At 29.7% G+C, this 18,244-nt stretch overlaps 2 protein-coding genes across 2 annotated transcripts; both read right to left on the reverse strand.

Annotated features, from left to right (window-relative positions):
- Positions 1–201: 201 nt before the first annotated feature.
- On the reverse strand, positions 202–17,874 carry LOC136971790 (store-operated calcium entry-associated regulatory factor-like). Its single transcript, XM_067266292.1, has 8 exons — positions 17,671–17,874; positions 15,092–15,276; positions 6,244–6,354; positions 4,342–4,436; positions 2,761–2,993; positions 1,526–1,631; positions 525–631; positions 202–448 (listed from the first exon to the last, which is right to left on the reverse strand). Exons 1-8 carry the CDS (start codon positions 17,750–17,752, stop codon positions 423–425), a joined length of 945 nt encoding a protein of 314 aa, XP_067122393.1. The 5' UTR covers positions 17,753–17,874; the 3' UTR covers positions 202–422.
- Positions 12,936–14,319, reverse strand: LOC136971788 (synaptogyrin-like). The gene is given in 1 exon segment (XM_067266291.1): positions 12,936–14,319. A coding segment is annotated over 1 exon segment (684 nt). The 3' UTR covers positions 12,936–13,635.
- Positions 17,875–18,244: the final 370 nt, after the last annotated feature.

An 18,244-nucleotide genomic window follows, 5' to 3' on the forward strand; every position in this document is an offset into this window, starting at 1 on the left:
CGCATCATTCAAAAGTTTTAAATGTGGCCCTTACATAGGGCAGGGATGGGCAACCTTTTTCTAAGGAGTCAATACTAACTCCATTGGGAAGACCTGAGTTCGTTCATTGAACATTTATATGATTAGCTAGAAGAAATTATATAGTTATATTGTTCCAATTGGATTTTACATCATGATAATTTCAAACAATACACCATACCATTTCATTTCATAAATATTTAATATACATTGTTATAATAGTACAGTGTTAATGAAAGTACTATTGAACTGTGAATTAAAAAACACCTTTTAAAATATCGTAAATATGTCTGATCTTAAAATCTCTGCTTTTGTCAAAGTAGTAAATTATCACAGCTTTATTTGACCGTTATCTTAGCTATATACAATTACTTGTGACATTAATACCCACTAAATAAAGGCACTCATCTTCTTCTTGTTCCTCCAAAACCTAAATAAATTTATATATTATCAAATGTTTATAGAAATTTATACTATATAGACGATAAAATTTAAGTATAGTATACCAGAAGCCGTTCGAGTTTCCGAACTTGAAAAGCCAGACGAAAAGCTTGTAGGCTCTTGATAACGCGAGTGTCTTTGATATTGATAAGACGATCCTCCATAAGAGTTGCTAAAAAATTGTGCAAAGAGACTTTAAATGTAATTTCATTTCTATCTATTGGGAATGATAAAATGTATTATTGATATCTATAATATGAATATGACTTTGAATATATTAGTACAATCCAACTCATTGCATAGAAAACTAGATAAAACATTAATAAAAAAATTTTTTTAAATTTTGCAAGTAAAATTGTCATGTAATTTAAATGTAGATTTATCTGAACTAAATTATAAAGTAATATAGTTTTACAAATTTATGTATTTTATTGTACTTAAATCTGATTTTAAATGGTAGAAGTTTTAGAAAACATTATTAGCGAAGTTGAGGCCGAAATTTTAAACGCGAAAATGTGTACGTCGGACGTTCAGCGCCGCTTTCCTGTAAACTAGAAGTTTGACAGTGGCATTTGGAATGTTGAGCATGATTCCACTGATTTTCCAAATGCCATTGTCAAACTTCTAGGCTTACAGGAAAGCAGCGCTGAATGTCTGACGTACACGTTTAAAAATTCAGCCTCAATCTCGCTATTAATTCTTTTTCCAAAACCAAATTTTACTTGTCATACTACAAACTAATTATTTTATTACAATAAGATTTTAAAAAATTAAAGGATTTAATTAATGTTCTTCAGAAAATTCACTAATGCATTAGTTATAGTATAAATTAACTAAAAATTAATCATTTTTGAAGATTGTAAAACAAACTTTTCCATTCAAATATATGTACAGTAATTTTAGTTAACATTTTATATAGTTTGAGTTCTGGAGTATATAAAGAACTCACTATACATTTATGACCTTAGTCTTGCTTTTAGTTTTCAGTCTATCAGAATACAGCTTTATATTACTTAAATGATTGATATTTCTAATTATTTAAAAACTACAAATTACATTTACTTACCTTCTATTTCCAAACATATAACCTAATAATCCACCAGTTAATGCGCCTGTCCAGAAACCACCACCTCCGCTAGAAGAACCTGGCGGTCTGGTCGAAGTACCACAATCTACAAAAAGTAATTTATTAAAATATTACAAAAAAAATAGAAATGCATGCTATAGCAAACATTTTTGATAATTCATTTTTCAAATACCAATAGATTATTAAATAGTTAATTTGAAAATATAAGACAAGATGTCAATTAAGTTAAAACTGGATAGTAAAATCTCTTAGTATTTAATGATCAAGTTACATATTACTATATAAAAATAACTAAAGAACAGATTAAAAAAGAATAAAACATAATTGAGGACAGTACATAATTGGTTTTTATTCCATTTTGTACAAGTTTTAGTAGGAAATAATAATTCAAATAATTTTTTTCATGTTGCAAAAGTTTATATAACAATACATTAATGACTAAACTGCATCAGACTATATTATTGTTTGAATTTGTTAAATTTATTTATATAAATATGTATTCCGAGACCATGTCTTCTTTTTATTCGTATTTATATTCACTTTTAGGTGTATTAAGAGAAAAAGGCTTTTTTACATCTTTATTTCTGGTTCTTCCATATGCCGATACGTGTTTTGGGGTTAGGCCCCTCTTCTGTCGGCATAACATGTGAGATTTCTTCCAGGTGGTATTGATACATGGACACTTCGTTCAAAATTGCGTATTTACAGTTAAAATTGTTAAAATATCATTAATGACTGTCTTTGGTAGTGAAACCTTTTTTTTTTTTTTTTCAAAAGGCCACTACCACAGGCGTCAAGAGTCCACTACCAAAGATTCATTACCGAAGACAGTCCAAAGATTCCACTACCACAGGTGTCAAGAGTATTTACCGGAAGATGTACGATATTAAACACGAAGCTCACAACAATAGTAATTTTATATTATATTTTAAACTGTAATGATATTTTTTAATACCACCTGGAGGAAATCTCACATGTCATGCCAACAGAAGAGGGGCCTAACTCTGAAATGCGTATCGGCTTATGGAAGAACCAGAAATAAAGATGTAAAAAAGCCTTGTGTCTCTTAATACCCCTAGTAGTGAATATAAATACAAATTTATTTATCATCAAAAATTCCTTTGGAGAAAATAATTCTTAAATTTTGTACTAAATTCATTTATAATTTAACAATAAGAATTATAATTAAAAATATATTTTTTTATAAATCTTACCTGCACCATAATCTGTTCTAAAACCAGGCGGTGGAGGAGATGATTGTCCCGGGTAAGACGATCTTGGAGAGAAAAAACCACCACTGAAATAGCCGTCATTTGGAGGAGATGGATAATCATCGGATGTCGTAGTGTGTTGGTTTCTATACAGACACGTTTTGATAATCGCATATATAATAATAAATATGATGATTAAAAAGATGATATCACCCAAAGTTGTACGTTTGCTAGAACTGTAAAATATAGTTAGTTTAGCATTTATATTATATATATATATATATAGTGTATATATTAATGCGAGAAAGAAATTGCAAACTGCAAGGAGACAAGAATAATTTTGAAAAGAGCTCGAAACCTATATACAATCTTAACACGTTCACTTTACGAGGCACATGTGACTCGTATGGCCATGTCTAGTTATGGCTACAGACATAATTGCTTGTTTTTCGGTGGGGCGGTGCATATGTTTTGATAACATTATTCTACAAACATCATACTTGATATATTGATATTATTTTATTATATGCAATAAAATATATTAATTTAATAGTACGAAGCACAGGTGACTCGTGCCGCCCTGTATTAAAATAGACTACGAGTCACCCATGACTTGTAACACCCAGCAGCTGCCTAAATGTTTATCTACTGATGCCATGAACGTGTTAAGAAATGACAAAGATAACATTAAAAAAGAAGAAAAAGCAGGGGTGTACAAGATTTCTTACGAGAACACACAACTAGGAATCAAGAAAGACCATATTGGAACCACAACAAGAAATTTGGGGATAAGACAAAGAACACAAGTATGACGTCAGAAAAGGTTCCAACACAACAGTACTTTCCCAGACGGCACAGACCCAAGGCTCGATAGTAAAATGGGATGGAGCAGTTATTGTCAAACACTTGCACTCCCCAACATTAGCAAACACCACAGAAAAAATTGAAATTTACATGAGCAAGCTTGAAGAGGCATGCATAAATGCATGGGACGCAGAAGGCCTTCCAATGGCATGGAAATTTATAGTCAAAAAGTTTGCCATGAACTCGTAATCTTACTTTAGTTTATGGTTACATGTTCCATCAATTATACCTTAATTAACAATTTATTTCAATGTTTATTTAAAGTATTATTAATGGATTTATTTTTATTTCTATTAGTATATCTGACTTTGTTTTTTATTGTATATATTATTTTTTCAGTTATTTTCTTATTTTTTCCATTGTCAGTTTTTTGAATTTGAGCGCACGTATTCTATTTAATGGAACGCCAATGTTCCAATTCTCTCGTTAAGCCTGAGGATGGCCTATAGAGTAGGCCGAAAATGTTAGTTTTATCGAAAACTATCTCAGTAACAAGAAAGGTGTGTTGTGATAAGCTAATTATTTGCTGAGCATGTTCTATTTAAAATCATATATAACATTTTACATAGTTTCTAATTGTGAAATTTGAGAAGCATAAGTTAAATTTGACTATTCACGAATAGTAAATGATAACATAATGAAATCACAGCTAGAAATAATAAATTTGGAAAAATATCAATCAAAAATTTACTGATGATTATTTTATACTATGATACTTACCTGAAATAGTTAGATCCATAATTATTATTACTATTGTAACTATGACTATTCTTTTGTTGAGATCCTCCTTTTGTAAAATCAATTGTATATTCCAACTGAAATAATTTAAAAATTCTTTAGATTTCTGGAAAATGATGTTATTTAAAATTCTTTTTATCATCTATATTAAATCAATAATGTATTTATAGAATTGTTGTATCATCATATATAGCAGGGGTGGCCAACAAGTCAATCGCCAAGCCAATTTTGGTCAATCGCTAGCAATGTCTTGACTTAATGTATTATATTTGTAACCGAACGCAACTGTATGCATGCAGTTATGACTCGACTCATAAGCAGTGAGTGCACTTCGTACTGAAACAGTGTATAAACATGGTATGTATTTCACACTTCCCCCTCCCCACTTAGACTATGCCTATGACAACAAGTCGATTGCAACACATTTTTACGATAAAAAGTAGATCTTATGTGCACAAAAGTTGGCCACCCCTGATATATAGTATATAGACAGAGATGCTCACACAAAAACAAACACTAAGAATTGATAAAAAATTTGCAGTTATGATTAATTTTATGTATTGAAGTTTAACGACTACATTTACTTCAATTTAAGGAAAATAATAATAAAATATAACTCCAATAATTTGTTGTCAAGACAAATGTAGTTAAAATTTCATAATTTCCACAGAATTGAAATAAATTTTGTGATTTATCATTAATCATTATTTATGTTATTGAATACCAAATATAAATTCATACAGTCAGTGACAAAATGATAAGCTCGCTTCATTTTTTTCAAGCATTTATTTCATACAGTCATTTCACTTACAAGTATTATAGAGAACTTGCATGAACGTCATCGCTCCACTCCATCTCCTGCGCCATATTTGTGCCATGCTGTTTGTAGAGGTATATATAGTTTGGCTTGAGTCTGAATGTTTATAGTGTTTAAAAGATGACAATGATATGTAACAGAGGGAAACAATGGGAACATGTTTACATTTTTGGACTTCGGACATGAAATGTCAAGAAATGCAAGAAAAGAACAAAAAAATTTGAGGTTTTATCTGTATGTATTGACGTGTGTGTGGAGTAGGCACGATTTTGTTCACCCAATTTGAAGCTTAATAATTTCCATGACTTTTATCAAAAATTTCCAAAATTTTGTATATTTTGGGGTTTAAATTTTGGTAGTTAAAGGAATGTTTTCTCTTTTTTTGACCTCAATTGTTATGCCACCTCCACCTATTTTCCTGATTCGCTCAACACCAACCCAAGGCCTGACAGACGGAATGGAGCTTTTCACCATTATTTTTAGTTTTCGCTGTTCTTCGGTCGAGGGGATGGTTGATCATAACTCAAGAACGGTTGGAGTTAATGAAGATTTTACTCATTATTAACGTTTACAAATTTTTATAAAATTCATCTCTACCCTCAAAATTATTACCCTCAATTATCTATTAATTGTCAAATTTCTTGAACAAGTTCTTGTAACAGTGAACAGTATTAATGATGATATGGTGTGAAATACTGCTTAAGTAGCAATGAATAGCATTTATTATATATAATAAATTGCACTTAGTTTATTCTTGTTTTCTTCTGTTTTCATTGCAAACTGCAATCATAGCTTAAATACTACTTTGCACATCTGTTGAATGTCTTTTGGTATATACATGGCTACTACTATAGTACTTTACTAACAGTTTTTTGTATAACAGAATTTTTAAAAATTGTTTAAGAAAATCCTCCGTGTTCTCTATAGAATTTACAATATTCTAAAACATTTTACAAATTTTCTAAAATAAAAGTATATTGTTATCAAAATGTACAAAACCTTCAACAATTAATTATTTCCTGTAGAGGCATACTGATTTATAAGAAAAATTAAATTTGATTACTTACTCCACACGATCCTCTTAATATATATGGATCATTGGGATAATCATATCCTTCACAAAGAACTTCTACACTTCCAAATCTGTAGTCATTATCCATATCTGTCTTGCATTCCCACTAAAAATATTTTTTAATAAAATAATAAATAAAATTTTTTTCAAAAATTAAATCTTTATTACTATTTTAATTACAATAGAAACTCAATTATCCAAAACTCTGAATTATCTGAAACAGTTAACGAAAAGTTGAATGTATAGCATTGGGCATACTGCACGAGTATTATACACAGACCAAACGATGATGTAACTGGAAATCACTACATCATCTGTCGATTTTATTGCTGTGAAACGAAGTCACATGCATAAAATTATATTAGATTTTGAGTAAATTCATTTACTTTCATAAAAGGAATTGCATTACAATATTTATCATTATGAAACTTTAAATGCACAGTGAACGACGTACCCACAACACAAGTTTCTAGAATATTTGAAATTTCATTTATCCGAAAGACTGTTGGTCCCATCAAGTTTGGATAATCAAGTTTTCACTGTGCTTATAATAGAAACAATAAATCCAGAAATAAATATATTGAAAAAAAATTTAATAATTTTAGTTGTTAACTGAAATGATAAACTAATTTGTGAATAAAATATCCATTTATTTGTTCTAATTCCTAGATGATATTCTATAAAGTTGAAATTTTCTTAAATTTGAATGTTTTACCTAATTGATCAAAATAAATCAATATACAGAAATTATCTACTAATTAGAGGATATGTAAATAGCAACAGGATGATTTATAGTAAATTAAAATATAATGCTTGTTTCTTTTATTAGAAACTAGTTTATAATTTAAATTACCAATAAATTTCAGCATTAACTTTGATGTATTGAAATTAATATTATCTATTGTATCATACAAAATTGATATTTATTAATATTAATAATTGTATGACATATTACTAATTCAAAGCTAAGAATTCATTTAAAAAAATTTATTTACAGACTTCAAATAATCATAACTTTCCTTTGTCATTTCCAATATTTCATATAAATTTATCATCTCAGCAGAAAATCTATACAAAGATGTGTTAATAATTCATTTTATTTCAGCTAACTTCAGTATTTTTGAAGGATTTTAATAACAGTAATTTCTTCAATTCTGATAATAAATATCTTAATCTGGATGACTTATTTAAGAATTAATTGAAAGCAACACTGTTCACTAAATTATTTATTTTATGGGATGTCGTATCCTCGTTTATTCAATATAATTCATAATCACGTCTAATTTTGCATAATGAAAACGGCAGAAACTGATTATATTACAAAAATCTAATCTTGAGCACTAACTTTTATTATATTTCTTTCTTATTATATCATATGAAAATGAGTAAATCATTGATGATAAATTTACAATTGGTGATCTTCCTTTACTCACGTTGAGAACTGCCTTGCAACGAATTTTCTTAAAATTTTTAAAATACATTTTCACATTTTGTGTAACACAGGCAGTCTTTGATGTGTAAGAAAATTAAATGTGAACGGGTCAAAATATAGAGTTGCGTGTTATAAAAGAAATACCCTTCCTAACGAGTTAGAAAGAAAAATTGTAAAATCTCTAAGATAGCAGAATTTTACTTTTTTTATAATGAATATGTTACAATGCTTAAAATAATGAACCTTTAGATTAAACAGAAAACAACCAAACAACTTTTCTCAAACAATTTTGATATTAGTGAAACGAAAACTGACAGTTCTCGCATGATAGCTCAAAATTTTTATTTGTTGGTTGAAAATGTACAAAAGTCCTAATTTGATGTAGAAATTAAGCAATTTAGAAGAATTGAAATATTAGTTTTTTAAAATACACATTGTCCAAAAGTCAAGAACTGCCTCTACTAAAGTATTAAGTATTCTATTCTAAAGTATTTTTATTTATTATTAGTGAGGTTGAGGCCAATGTTTTCATCACAAAAACACGAATGTCTGACTGAACATCCGACATTCACATTTTTGTGTAAGACAATGTTGTATGCCTTCCTATAGTCTTACAGGAAGACAGCACTGCATGCCTTCCTGTAAGACTAGAAGTCTGACAATGGCATTTGGAATGTCAAGCATGATTCCACTGACATTCCAAACGCCATTGTCAAACTTCTAGGGTTACAGGAAGGCAGAGCCGAATGTCCGAGTTTACATTTTCGTGACGAAAACGTCAGCTGCAACCTCTCTATTATTTACGAAAAATAAATATATTCCACTCAAATTTGATAAAAACGAATGTATCATTCTATAGGTCATAAATGATGTAACAAAAATTTTGAAATGATCTTCACTGCAATAACAAAGGATTTACAAAAATACAATCATAATGGCAGTTAAATAATAAACAAATATCAAGCAATGGGATCGGTTATTGTATATGTTAAAAACAATAATCTTTAAAAAATTTACATGGCAGTTGTTTAACTTTTATATTAATATACTGTAATAAAATATAATATTTTATGAGTGAGATTACACAGACTAAAAACATTCAAAATATTTTCAATTTTTTTTTTCTATATCTAAAACTTTCAGTTCTTTTTAATCAAAATTTTCTTATAATAATTTATACTTAAAATTTCTGTAGCAATTAGGGATCGCTAGAAATTTCAGCAATATTTTTATTTGAGAAATCAGTGAAAGTTCTTGGAATCCTTAATCTCTATAATCTTAATGCAGATTATTTTGTTTTTCTGACTAGTATTCATACATCACAGAAGATTAAGTACAATACATGACTAAAGAAATGTGGCCTCCAAATCTATACATATATGAGGCTTCAAAATCTTACAATGATTAAACTTTCCGGCAACCACTCATTTTTCTTTTTGTTATTCTGTCAGATGTGATTTTCAACATCAACTACAAATTTACCTATTATACTTTGTACATCACTATGTGAATAAAGAGAGAACATTTTCAACTGGTTACAACATATCTAGATCATTTGTACAATCTGATAATTTTAACATAATTTTGGACTTCAATGAAACATGCCGATTCTATACTGAACTCAGCAAAGGCTGTCAGAACAACTATAGCATTCCTTGATAAATTGTAAAATGGGTTCACTGGTAACAAGGGAAACTTATTGCTCTCAGAATAATTTAAGAACTAACTGGAAATAATATTTCAAACTCACAAGAATCAAGCATGATGCCTTGGGAAGATGACTGTCACATGCTATATTCTTAATGTCAATGATGATTAATGAAAAAAATATTTCTAAAGTAACTGTAAAGTAATGAAAGAAAATAAAGATCAATTAATCTTCCTATAATTTTTAAATGTTAAAAGCTGATAATAAATACATCATATAGAAAATTGTGAAATACAATTGGCCAAAATGTTGAAAAATCCATTATAGTTTCTACACTTGAATAAGACATAACACTCAAGTACACAATATAATATTGTGTATTTGACAATAAGAACCATTTAGTTTTTCACCCGTATCAAACAAAACTCACAATTTGAAAAGCAATAACTAGAATTTTTAAAGTAAAAAAAGTTTTGAAAAAAATAATTTTATATTAATAATTTAACTAAATAAAATGTAAATATCAACTATTAAACAAATTCATAAAAGAGCTAGTTCTAAACATAAATAAAAATAAATAAATAAATGCAAAAAATAGTAGAAGTCATTATGTGAGAAATTTTTATAAATTCACAGTTCTAGTGACTATGAAACAATACCAAATAAAAACTATAATACTGATTAAATGTGCATTTGATAAAACAAACTATATCTAAACATTTATCTCAGATTTTTAACAAATTATCACACGAGACAGGAGGAAAAAATCTTAATTCTATAATGAAGTAAACATTTCACTAACCTTTTATAAAAAAATTTTTTGAGCATCAAACACAAGACCGTGTTATTTATTAAACACTTGGCACTTTTCCACTTCTATTAGTTGAGACGAGATTTTATTTCACTCGTTTCGGGCATTTCGCCCCTCTTCAGTCAACTAATAAAACAATATACAACATTTCAAGTAATATAACACACACTAACAGATACCACAAAAATTAATTTAAAACGTACCGTTAGTTCCTCGAACTCAAGGGTGCGCGTGCATAGCACAATTTGGACCTCAAAGTTACAGCAACAAATGTAAATGTTCTACGTACGGCTAATTAAATTGTAAAATTTCTTTTAAAATATATAAACATACAGGCTTATTTTATACATATTGGTATATTAAACATATTCGGTATCTTACTTTTTTAAAATCGAACGCAATAGATCTTTAATCTTCTTTTTACTAACTTTTTTCTTTTCTTCATTGGTGTTTTATCTTGACATAAAGCAATAAACGTTTGGACCTGGTGTTAACTAAAAAACTCACTTTTCGTCTAGTACTGGCTCATTATTATGCAGTTGTTTGTTGACCATTTGCATATTCTGCTGGTTATGACGATCTGAATTTACATAATTAACTGTATAGCCAAAAGTAGCCAAGTTAGGCTGGATCTGTTGCTTATTTTTTATATGATTATAATATTCTTAACCAATTCTTGTTTATATTTATGCTTAAATTTTTATTTATAGAATTACTGGACTTTATGATGGCCACGCTCTCTTTAAATTTTCTATTATAAGCGTATTTTTCTTTATATAAAATTTTTGTACCATCTTGATCTATATTACAATTATTAAGTAGGCAATGATCATGAAAAACAGAGTTTACTCGATTGTATCTTAAGTCGGCGACATGTTCCTTTAATCTGATATTTAACTTACGTTTCGTTTCTCCAATATAAATACTATTATTCTTACAAGTACACGGAATTTCGTAAACGACATTCTTTGTTTCTTTCGCTTCTGTTCTAGTTTGCTGTATACTCTTTTTATTTTTTAGCCGGGATTTAAGTTTCTCATATTTAGGTGCGAGTTTTATGTCTACCTTTCTTAATTCTTTATTAATTTCTTCATATAATCCTTTTACATATGGAAAACTAATATATCTTATTCCTGAGCCTTGTTTTTCTATTCTTTGTTTGTCGTTTCTATTTGTTTTATCATTTATTTCTTTTTCCCATTTTGTAATTATATAGTTTGGGTATCCATTTAATACAAATTTATTTTTTAATTCTTTTATATATTTAGACATATTACTTAACTTACTGGTTCTATTTTTAATTTTTTCATATTCCATTGCAAAGACGTTATATTTGATATATAAAGGTATATTAGAGTTATATTTGATAGTCGTACTGATAGTGCAAGGCTTTTTAAAAGGTTCAAATTCGATACTATTTCTATTCCTTTCTATCCTAATTCTATTCCTATGGAATATGGAATATGAAAAAATTAAAAATAGAACCAGTAAGTTAAGTAATATGTCTAAATATATAAAAGAATTAAAAAATAAATTTGTATTAAATGGATACCCAAACTATATAATTACAAAATGGGAAAAAGAAATAAATGATAAAACAAATAGAAACGACAAACAAAGAATAGAAAAACAAGGCTCAGGAATAAGATATATTAGTTTTCCATATGTAAAAGGATTATATGAAGAAATTAATAAAGAATTAAGAAAGGTAGACATAAAACTCGCACCTAAATATGAGAAACTTAAATCCCGGCTAAAAAATAAAAAGAGTATACAGCAAACTAGAACAGAAGCGAAAGAAACAAAGAATGTCGTTTACGAAATTCCGTGTACTTGTAAGAATAATAGTATTTATATTGGAGAAACGAAACGTAAGTTAAATATCAGATTAAAGGAACATGTCGCCGACTTAAGATACAATCGAGTAAACTCTGTTTTTCATGATCATTGCCTACTTAATAATTGTAATATAGATCAAGATGGTACAAAAATTTTATATAAAGAAAAATACGCTTATAATAGAAAATTTAAAGAGAGCGTGGCCATCATAAAGTCCAGTAATTCTATAAATAAAAATTTAAGCATAAATATAAACAAGAATTGGTTAAGAATATTATAATCATATAAAAAATAAGCAACAGATCCAGCCTAACTTGGCTACTTTTGGCTATACAGTTAATTATGTAAATTCAGATCGTCATAACCAGCAGAATATGCAAATGGTCAACAAACAACTGCATAATAATGAGCCAGTACTAGACGAAAAGTGAGTTTTTTAGTTAACACCAGGTCCAAACGTTTATTGCTTTATGTCAAGATAAAACACCAATGAAGAAAAGAAAAAAGTTAGTAAAAAGAAGATTAAAGATCTATTGCGTTCGATTTTAAAAAAGTAAGATACCGAATATGTTTAATATACCAATATGTATAAAATAAGCCTGTATGTTTATATATTTTAAAAGAAATTTTACAATTTAATTAGCCGTACGTAGAACATTTACATTTGTTGCTGTAACTTTGAGGTCCAAATTGTGCTATGCACGCGCACCCTTGAGTTCGAGGAACTAACGGTACGTTTTAAATTAATTTTTGTGGTATCTGTTAGTGTGTGTTATATTACTTGAAATGTTGTATATTGTTTTATTAGTTGACTGAAGAGGGGCGAAATGCCCGAAACGAGTGAAATAAAATCTCGTCTCAACTAATAGAAGTGGAAAAGTGCCAAGTGTTTAATAAATAACACGGTCTTGTGTTTGATGCTCAACATATAAGAAAACACGGTTTCAAGAATACCTAAAAAAAATTTTTAACTTAACAATATCTATAATAAAAATAATCGTTTCTCAATATATAATTTTCGATCTTTGACTTCAACCACAATGGGGAAATAAATGCGTACGAACTCTTAAACATTTGATCATTCTAATATACAATATATTTTCTCCTTAACAATTTTTAATTGCAGATATTCACAAGTGAAAAGATATTAGGATTAATATTTGCTGACATGTAACGTGTAATGGATGTATTTACAATGAGAATTGACATTTTAGTCCATATTCCAGCATGGCAATAATCGTCACACAAAAAGCATTACCTATTAATGACCTAATAAATCTTGCCTATTTGCAATACTTAATCCCTAATTTACAATATATGTTACGTAATTTTCTCTTTTGATATTTAGTAAAATGCATTTTTTAAATGACATAGAAATCCAATCTCTTTTATAATGCATAAACAATTCACTTACGAAATTTATAGCTAATATCTTTAATAATGGGCATACTGTTTGCTTCAACAGAAAAACGCATTTATTCTTTTACCCGAAAAATTGATTTCATTCCAGAATATAATTTCAAGCACAAGTGTAAACTTCAACTTCTGAAAATCATCACATATACCACAAATAACTTCACTCCATATATTAACTGTTACATAAAAGATATCATTTGCTATCTGTAGCCACCTACATTAACTTAGGTGTCTCCTACATTTAATAAGCGGGTTGTTGGAAATTAGGAGCACCTGTCTGCATTTTTTCTATCTGACCACCAGAGAATGGGGGTTCATGATATGCCTCATTCATTTCTGGTCCTTCTGGATAAGTTGTATAAGGTACGCCACCAGGAACTTCATGTGGCTCTGCTTCATATGACGGGACAAAGGCTGAATTGGCACCCTGTCGATAACGTTGAAAAGCAAAGAAAGAGCAGGCAGCCCATGTGAAGATGGAAAAGAAACTGAATGCAATACTTGCTCAAATATTATTTACTCCAAAACCACCCTTTGGCATTGAAGATTTTCTCCATGCATCACAAAGATAGCAGAATCCAACAAACCATAGAAAAGCCCAAATAGCAGAAAATCCCATATCAGCCATCACAGCACGGCGACGAATCTTAACACTTGAGAAGCTCTCAAACAAGGCCTCTGTAACCAGGAATGCAATACTTGCAAGGAAGGCAATTACACCAATACCTACTCCAAAGTTACAAGCATGGATGTCGTCATTAAAAAGACATTTATCTTCTAACCATCCTTCTGAAGCAATACATCCAAAAACTACTACAGCAAATAACCAGCATAACAATCTTAGGATAACTTGTGGTCTCTGGATAAAAGCGAAGGGATCGAATGGAGCCCCAGCTTTTCCTGCTCCATAAGCCCCACCGTTCATCCTTAATGCAGATTACAATACTTATGCAAAAATTTTATTCATAAAAATTTGAAAGTACAATTAATTTAAATATTTTTATATATAATAACTCATTTATTTATTTATTTACTTTTGTGTTTAATATAAGACACGTAGGTTATATAACATACAGTAATACCTCGGTTTTTGTTGACTTTGGTTATCATTGGTTTCAGTTTTTGTCGATTTTTTTCCTGAAAAATTTGTCTTGGCTGTTGTCGGTTGCCTCAGATTACATTGGTCTGTCCATGTGACCTTGCTGCTAATTTTGCAAAACAAAGAGCAACCCATGCATTTTCCTGCTTCGTGTGAGCATTACTCCATGTGTCTACCCAACAATTCCATTGCTTTTCTTTCCTTTTAGTTCCATGATGAAACCAAAGAAAGTTACCAGAGCCAGCAGCCCTTCGAATGCCATGATAAATGTTTGTTTATTCTTTACATTAGTCTTTTATGTTAATTTTATATTAATTTCTTATTGTTTTTTAGTATTAAACACTATATTTATTCTCTATAAAATGTGTTTTTGGTATGTATTTTGGAGTGTTTAGAATGAATTAATTGGATTTACATTGATTCATATGGAAATAATTGCCTCGGTTTTCACCAACTGTTTTCGGACAGATTATTGATGAAAACAGAGGTATCACTATATAATTTTTATAAATCTGATTTTATATATTTAGTTAGATGTAGCTTTAAACTATTTGAAAACATTCAAACTATACAAATAATAGATTTATTTATTTTTTACCTGAACGTCATATCCATCGGACCCTCTATTATAACACTGTACAACTTTAGGAATGAAAGCCGAACATCCAGCGCTACCACCAACACATTTTAGCTGAGAAATCGGAGCACTTCTTCTACCATTTGTTAATCTTCCAGAATATAAGGTAACAGTTTTTAATTCTGTTAACTTAATTCTGTCCGATCCTTTAAAAAATTTTAAAATGTAAAATTAGAAATTTAGTTTCACATATTAACTAACAGATTAACTTCTTACATTTTAAATTTTATCTACTGAAAATAATGTTTTATCAATAAAATATATTTAATAATGTACAATTATTGGTTTTAGTTAATTTTAAACAGAAAAAATACAATAAATAAACTGACAAAAACCAGACAAAATGTGTCCAAAAATCATAGATTTGGGCATAATTTTTAAAAGGTTTTTTTTGGCTTAAAGCTATTATTTCCAAGGGATGAAGGGAAGATGCATTTTTGACAACATATACTATAAATACAAAACTGTTAAAGTTTGAAATTACAGTCAACTGATAGAGAAACGAAGGGTTATGATAAACCATTAACAAATTATGAGAAAGACAAGCAAAACTTATTGCGACATTGTCACAATGCTGGGCTGCAATTTTTAATCTATTTTTAATTTATTTTATTTAAAATATATGTTCTCAATCTGAAATTAGTAGTGTCTTGCCTCTGTACATCATACTTTTACTGATAACAAGAGTCATGCATGTAACTCCATTCTGGAGAAAATTTTTGAATTGAAATCACATGATTTCCAGTCTAGACTGGAAGTTCCTATATAGTTAATCACAGACTCCTGCCCCTAAACTTTCCCTACCTGGTCACGACTCTCATAAAATAATGTAAAAATGTAGTCACGCCAAAACGCTTGAGAGAAAAAAAGAATAAGTTTTGTTCTTAAAAAGCATTCTATTTGAGTTACCCGATGACAATATTTATATGAATATCAAAAGCGCTAGCAAAGGAATTAAAAAAGCCCCTTAACACCGTTTTCTGTCGATTTATTTTTTTTTCTCTCAAACTCGACTCTAATCTATCCCACACTGTTTTCAAGATTAAGGAAGGACAAATAGATAGACAGACAGACGACAATGGGAATTTATCAGATCTTAAGTCAACGAGTTTTGTTGTAGAATGTTACAGTATTACCAGAACGTAACAAACATTTATCAAACTGTGGTCCACAGACTCTTTGAAGTAAGAAATTTTCTCTGAAAATACGTCGGAGATGTTTCATGTCGACGGTTCTAGTTAGTCACGTGACCGAGTGACATTAAAACCATGCTATGCAACACATTTTGTACGCATCTGCCGTGCCACTCCACAACAAACACAAGCTTAAACAATGACAGCCCAAAGTAGTCCTACAATTCGTTTGTTTATAGTGCTTTTTATACAAGTCGGCACCAAATAATCCTACAGGTTTTGGAAACGTCTATTAAATAAGCATCTTTTAAAGTAACAAATTAAAAGAAAACGCATAACGGTAAGAGACTATATAATTACCTCTACGACTAACTACAAATTATATTCATAATAATAACTTCATTACAAACGTCCTCCCTTGTTTTTGGAAGAAAGTCGGCAGCCGTACCCACCTCTCTAGCAGTGCCATAATGTTTGAATTTTGCCTAGTTAATTTTGTAAAATACAAAATGTTTTAATTAAAAGGATTTTAAGTTAACGCTACCTATGGTAGTGAACATGGCGGCTCGTCTCTGAAACAGTGGAGATGCACATTCTAACCTAGTCTAATAATTTGACTGGCAATAATTATGGTAATTTATTAAAATAGGTTAGGCTAGGTCAGGTGTCCCCACTGTTTCAGAGACGAGCCACCATGTTCGCTACCATAGGTAACATTAAGCGGATTTTAAAATTATACAGAACTGAGTAAATTGAACTATTATATGAAAATAAAACAGTTTTAATCCCTACTAACCATTGTAACAGACGATATGATATAGCAAATTAACTAAATTTTGGCAAAAGTATAATAATTCAGAAACATGTAGAATCTATAGAATGAGGATCCATTCACACATTTGATGGCAAGATTCCCGGCGAGTCCCGACGGCGCTCCACGGAAGTGGCGGTCGAGAGGTGGCACCCTCGTGTTTGGTGGCTTTTCTTTGGTCGTTGTCGACGAGTGTCGTTAGAATAGGGCTTCATTTGGGCAAGACTGCCGTTAAACGCCTGACAGAATTAGCGAAGAATTTTAAATTTTACCTCATTTTTGAGGGTCTCGAAAAGTTCACATATAGTCATTTTGGGGGGCCTATATCTCGCGAAGGCGCGCTCGTAGACCCATAGTTCATTAGACTTTTTTTGTTCCTATCAGTATGCTCTACAGCTCTGTTAAAGTCCCAACCGCGTCATTCGGACCTAGAATTGTACCCATTTGATGATGTAATTTACATTGTTTAATAAAACACCACAAGGAAACTTTCTATTTGGTAGAACAGATGTAGATATAGGTCATTTATCTATATATATATGGATACACAAATAGAACGTATCTTAACCCATGTTTTTCCACGTATAAAAACTTACCCGCAACAGCAATTGATAAATGAATTAGAAAAGCTAAAGCACACACTAAAATTCGTCCCATATTCGTCATCTTCGAGAACATTTCATTAAAAATAGAAAAGTTACAATGATCGAAATTCGAATTGCATCACACTATTCCCTAATACACATCATACTACGAACGTAATACAACTTTCGGTTACGTACGATGACGCACATCCTGTTCGCCGATACGAAATGGTTACCGCACAATTATAGCCAAAATATTTTATTAAGTTATTTTAAATATTTTATCTGTTTAAATAAAGTATGGTGATAAATTCGTAAATTATAATAAATTATTTATTAGATTAAATTTAAAATTACTGTTTAATTTTAATTATAAATTTATAAACGTATACAAAACATGGCCGGAGTACTGTACATGAGATTAAAATGCTATATTTACTTATATTTTATAATAATTGTTATCAAGCTTTTTAGTTTATTCAAACAAATAAACGCAACCTGCTTTTATTATTATGAAATAATTCCTGATTTGTCTTTTATTTTCTCCAACAAAAAATATGGTCACCCTACCCATTGTAGATCTGAC

Source organism: Centruroides vittatus, unplaced genomic scaffold (genome assembly GCF_030686945.1).
Source record: "Centruroides vittatus isolate TY-2023 unplaced genomic scaffold, ASM3068694v2 contig_272, whole genome shotgun sequence".
NCBI classification, from domain to species: Eukaryota; Metazoa; Arthropoda; class Arachnida; order Scorpiones; family Buthidae; genus Centruroides; species Centruroides vittatus.

Bases quoted from the DNA above. Each gene is read 5' to 3' on its own strand.
- LOC136971790 (XM_067266292.1), bottom strand. From the start codon at position 17,752: ATGTTCTCGAAGATGACGAATATGGGACGAATTTTAGTGTGTGCTTTA. The intron at 15,277-17,670 runs GTAAGTTTTTAT...AATTTTTTAAAG, and splicing joins TTTATCAATTGCTGTTGCGG to GATCGGACAGAATTAAGTTA. The intron at 4,437-6,243 runs GTAAGTAATCAA...AAATTATTTCAG, and splicing joins TATTAAGAGGATCGTGTGGA to TTGGAATATACAATTGATTT.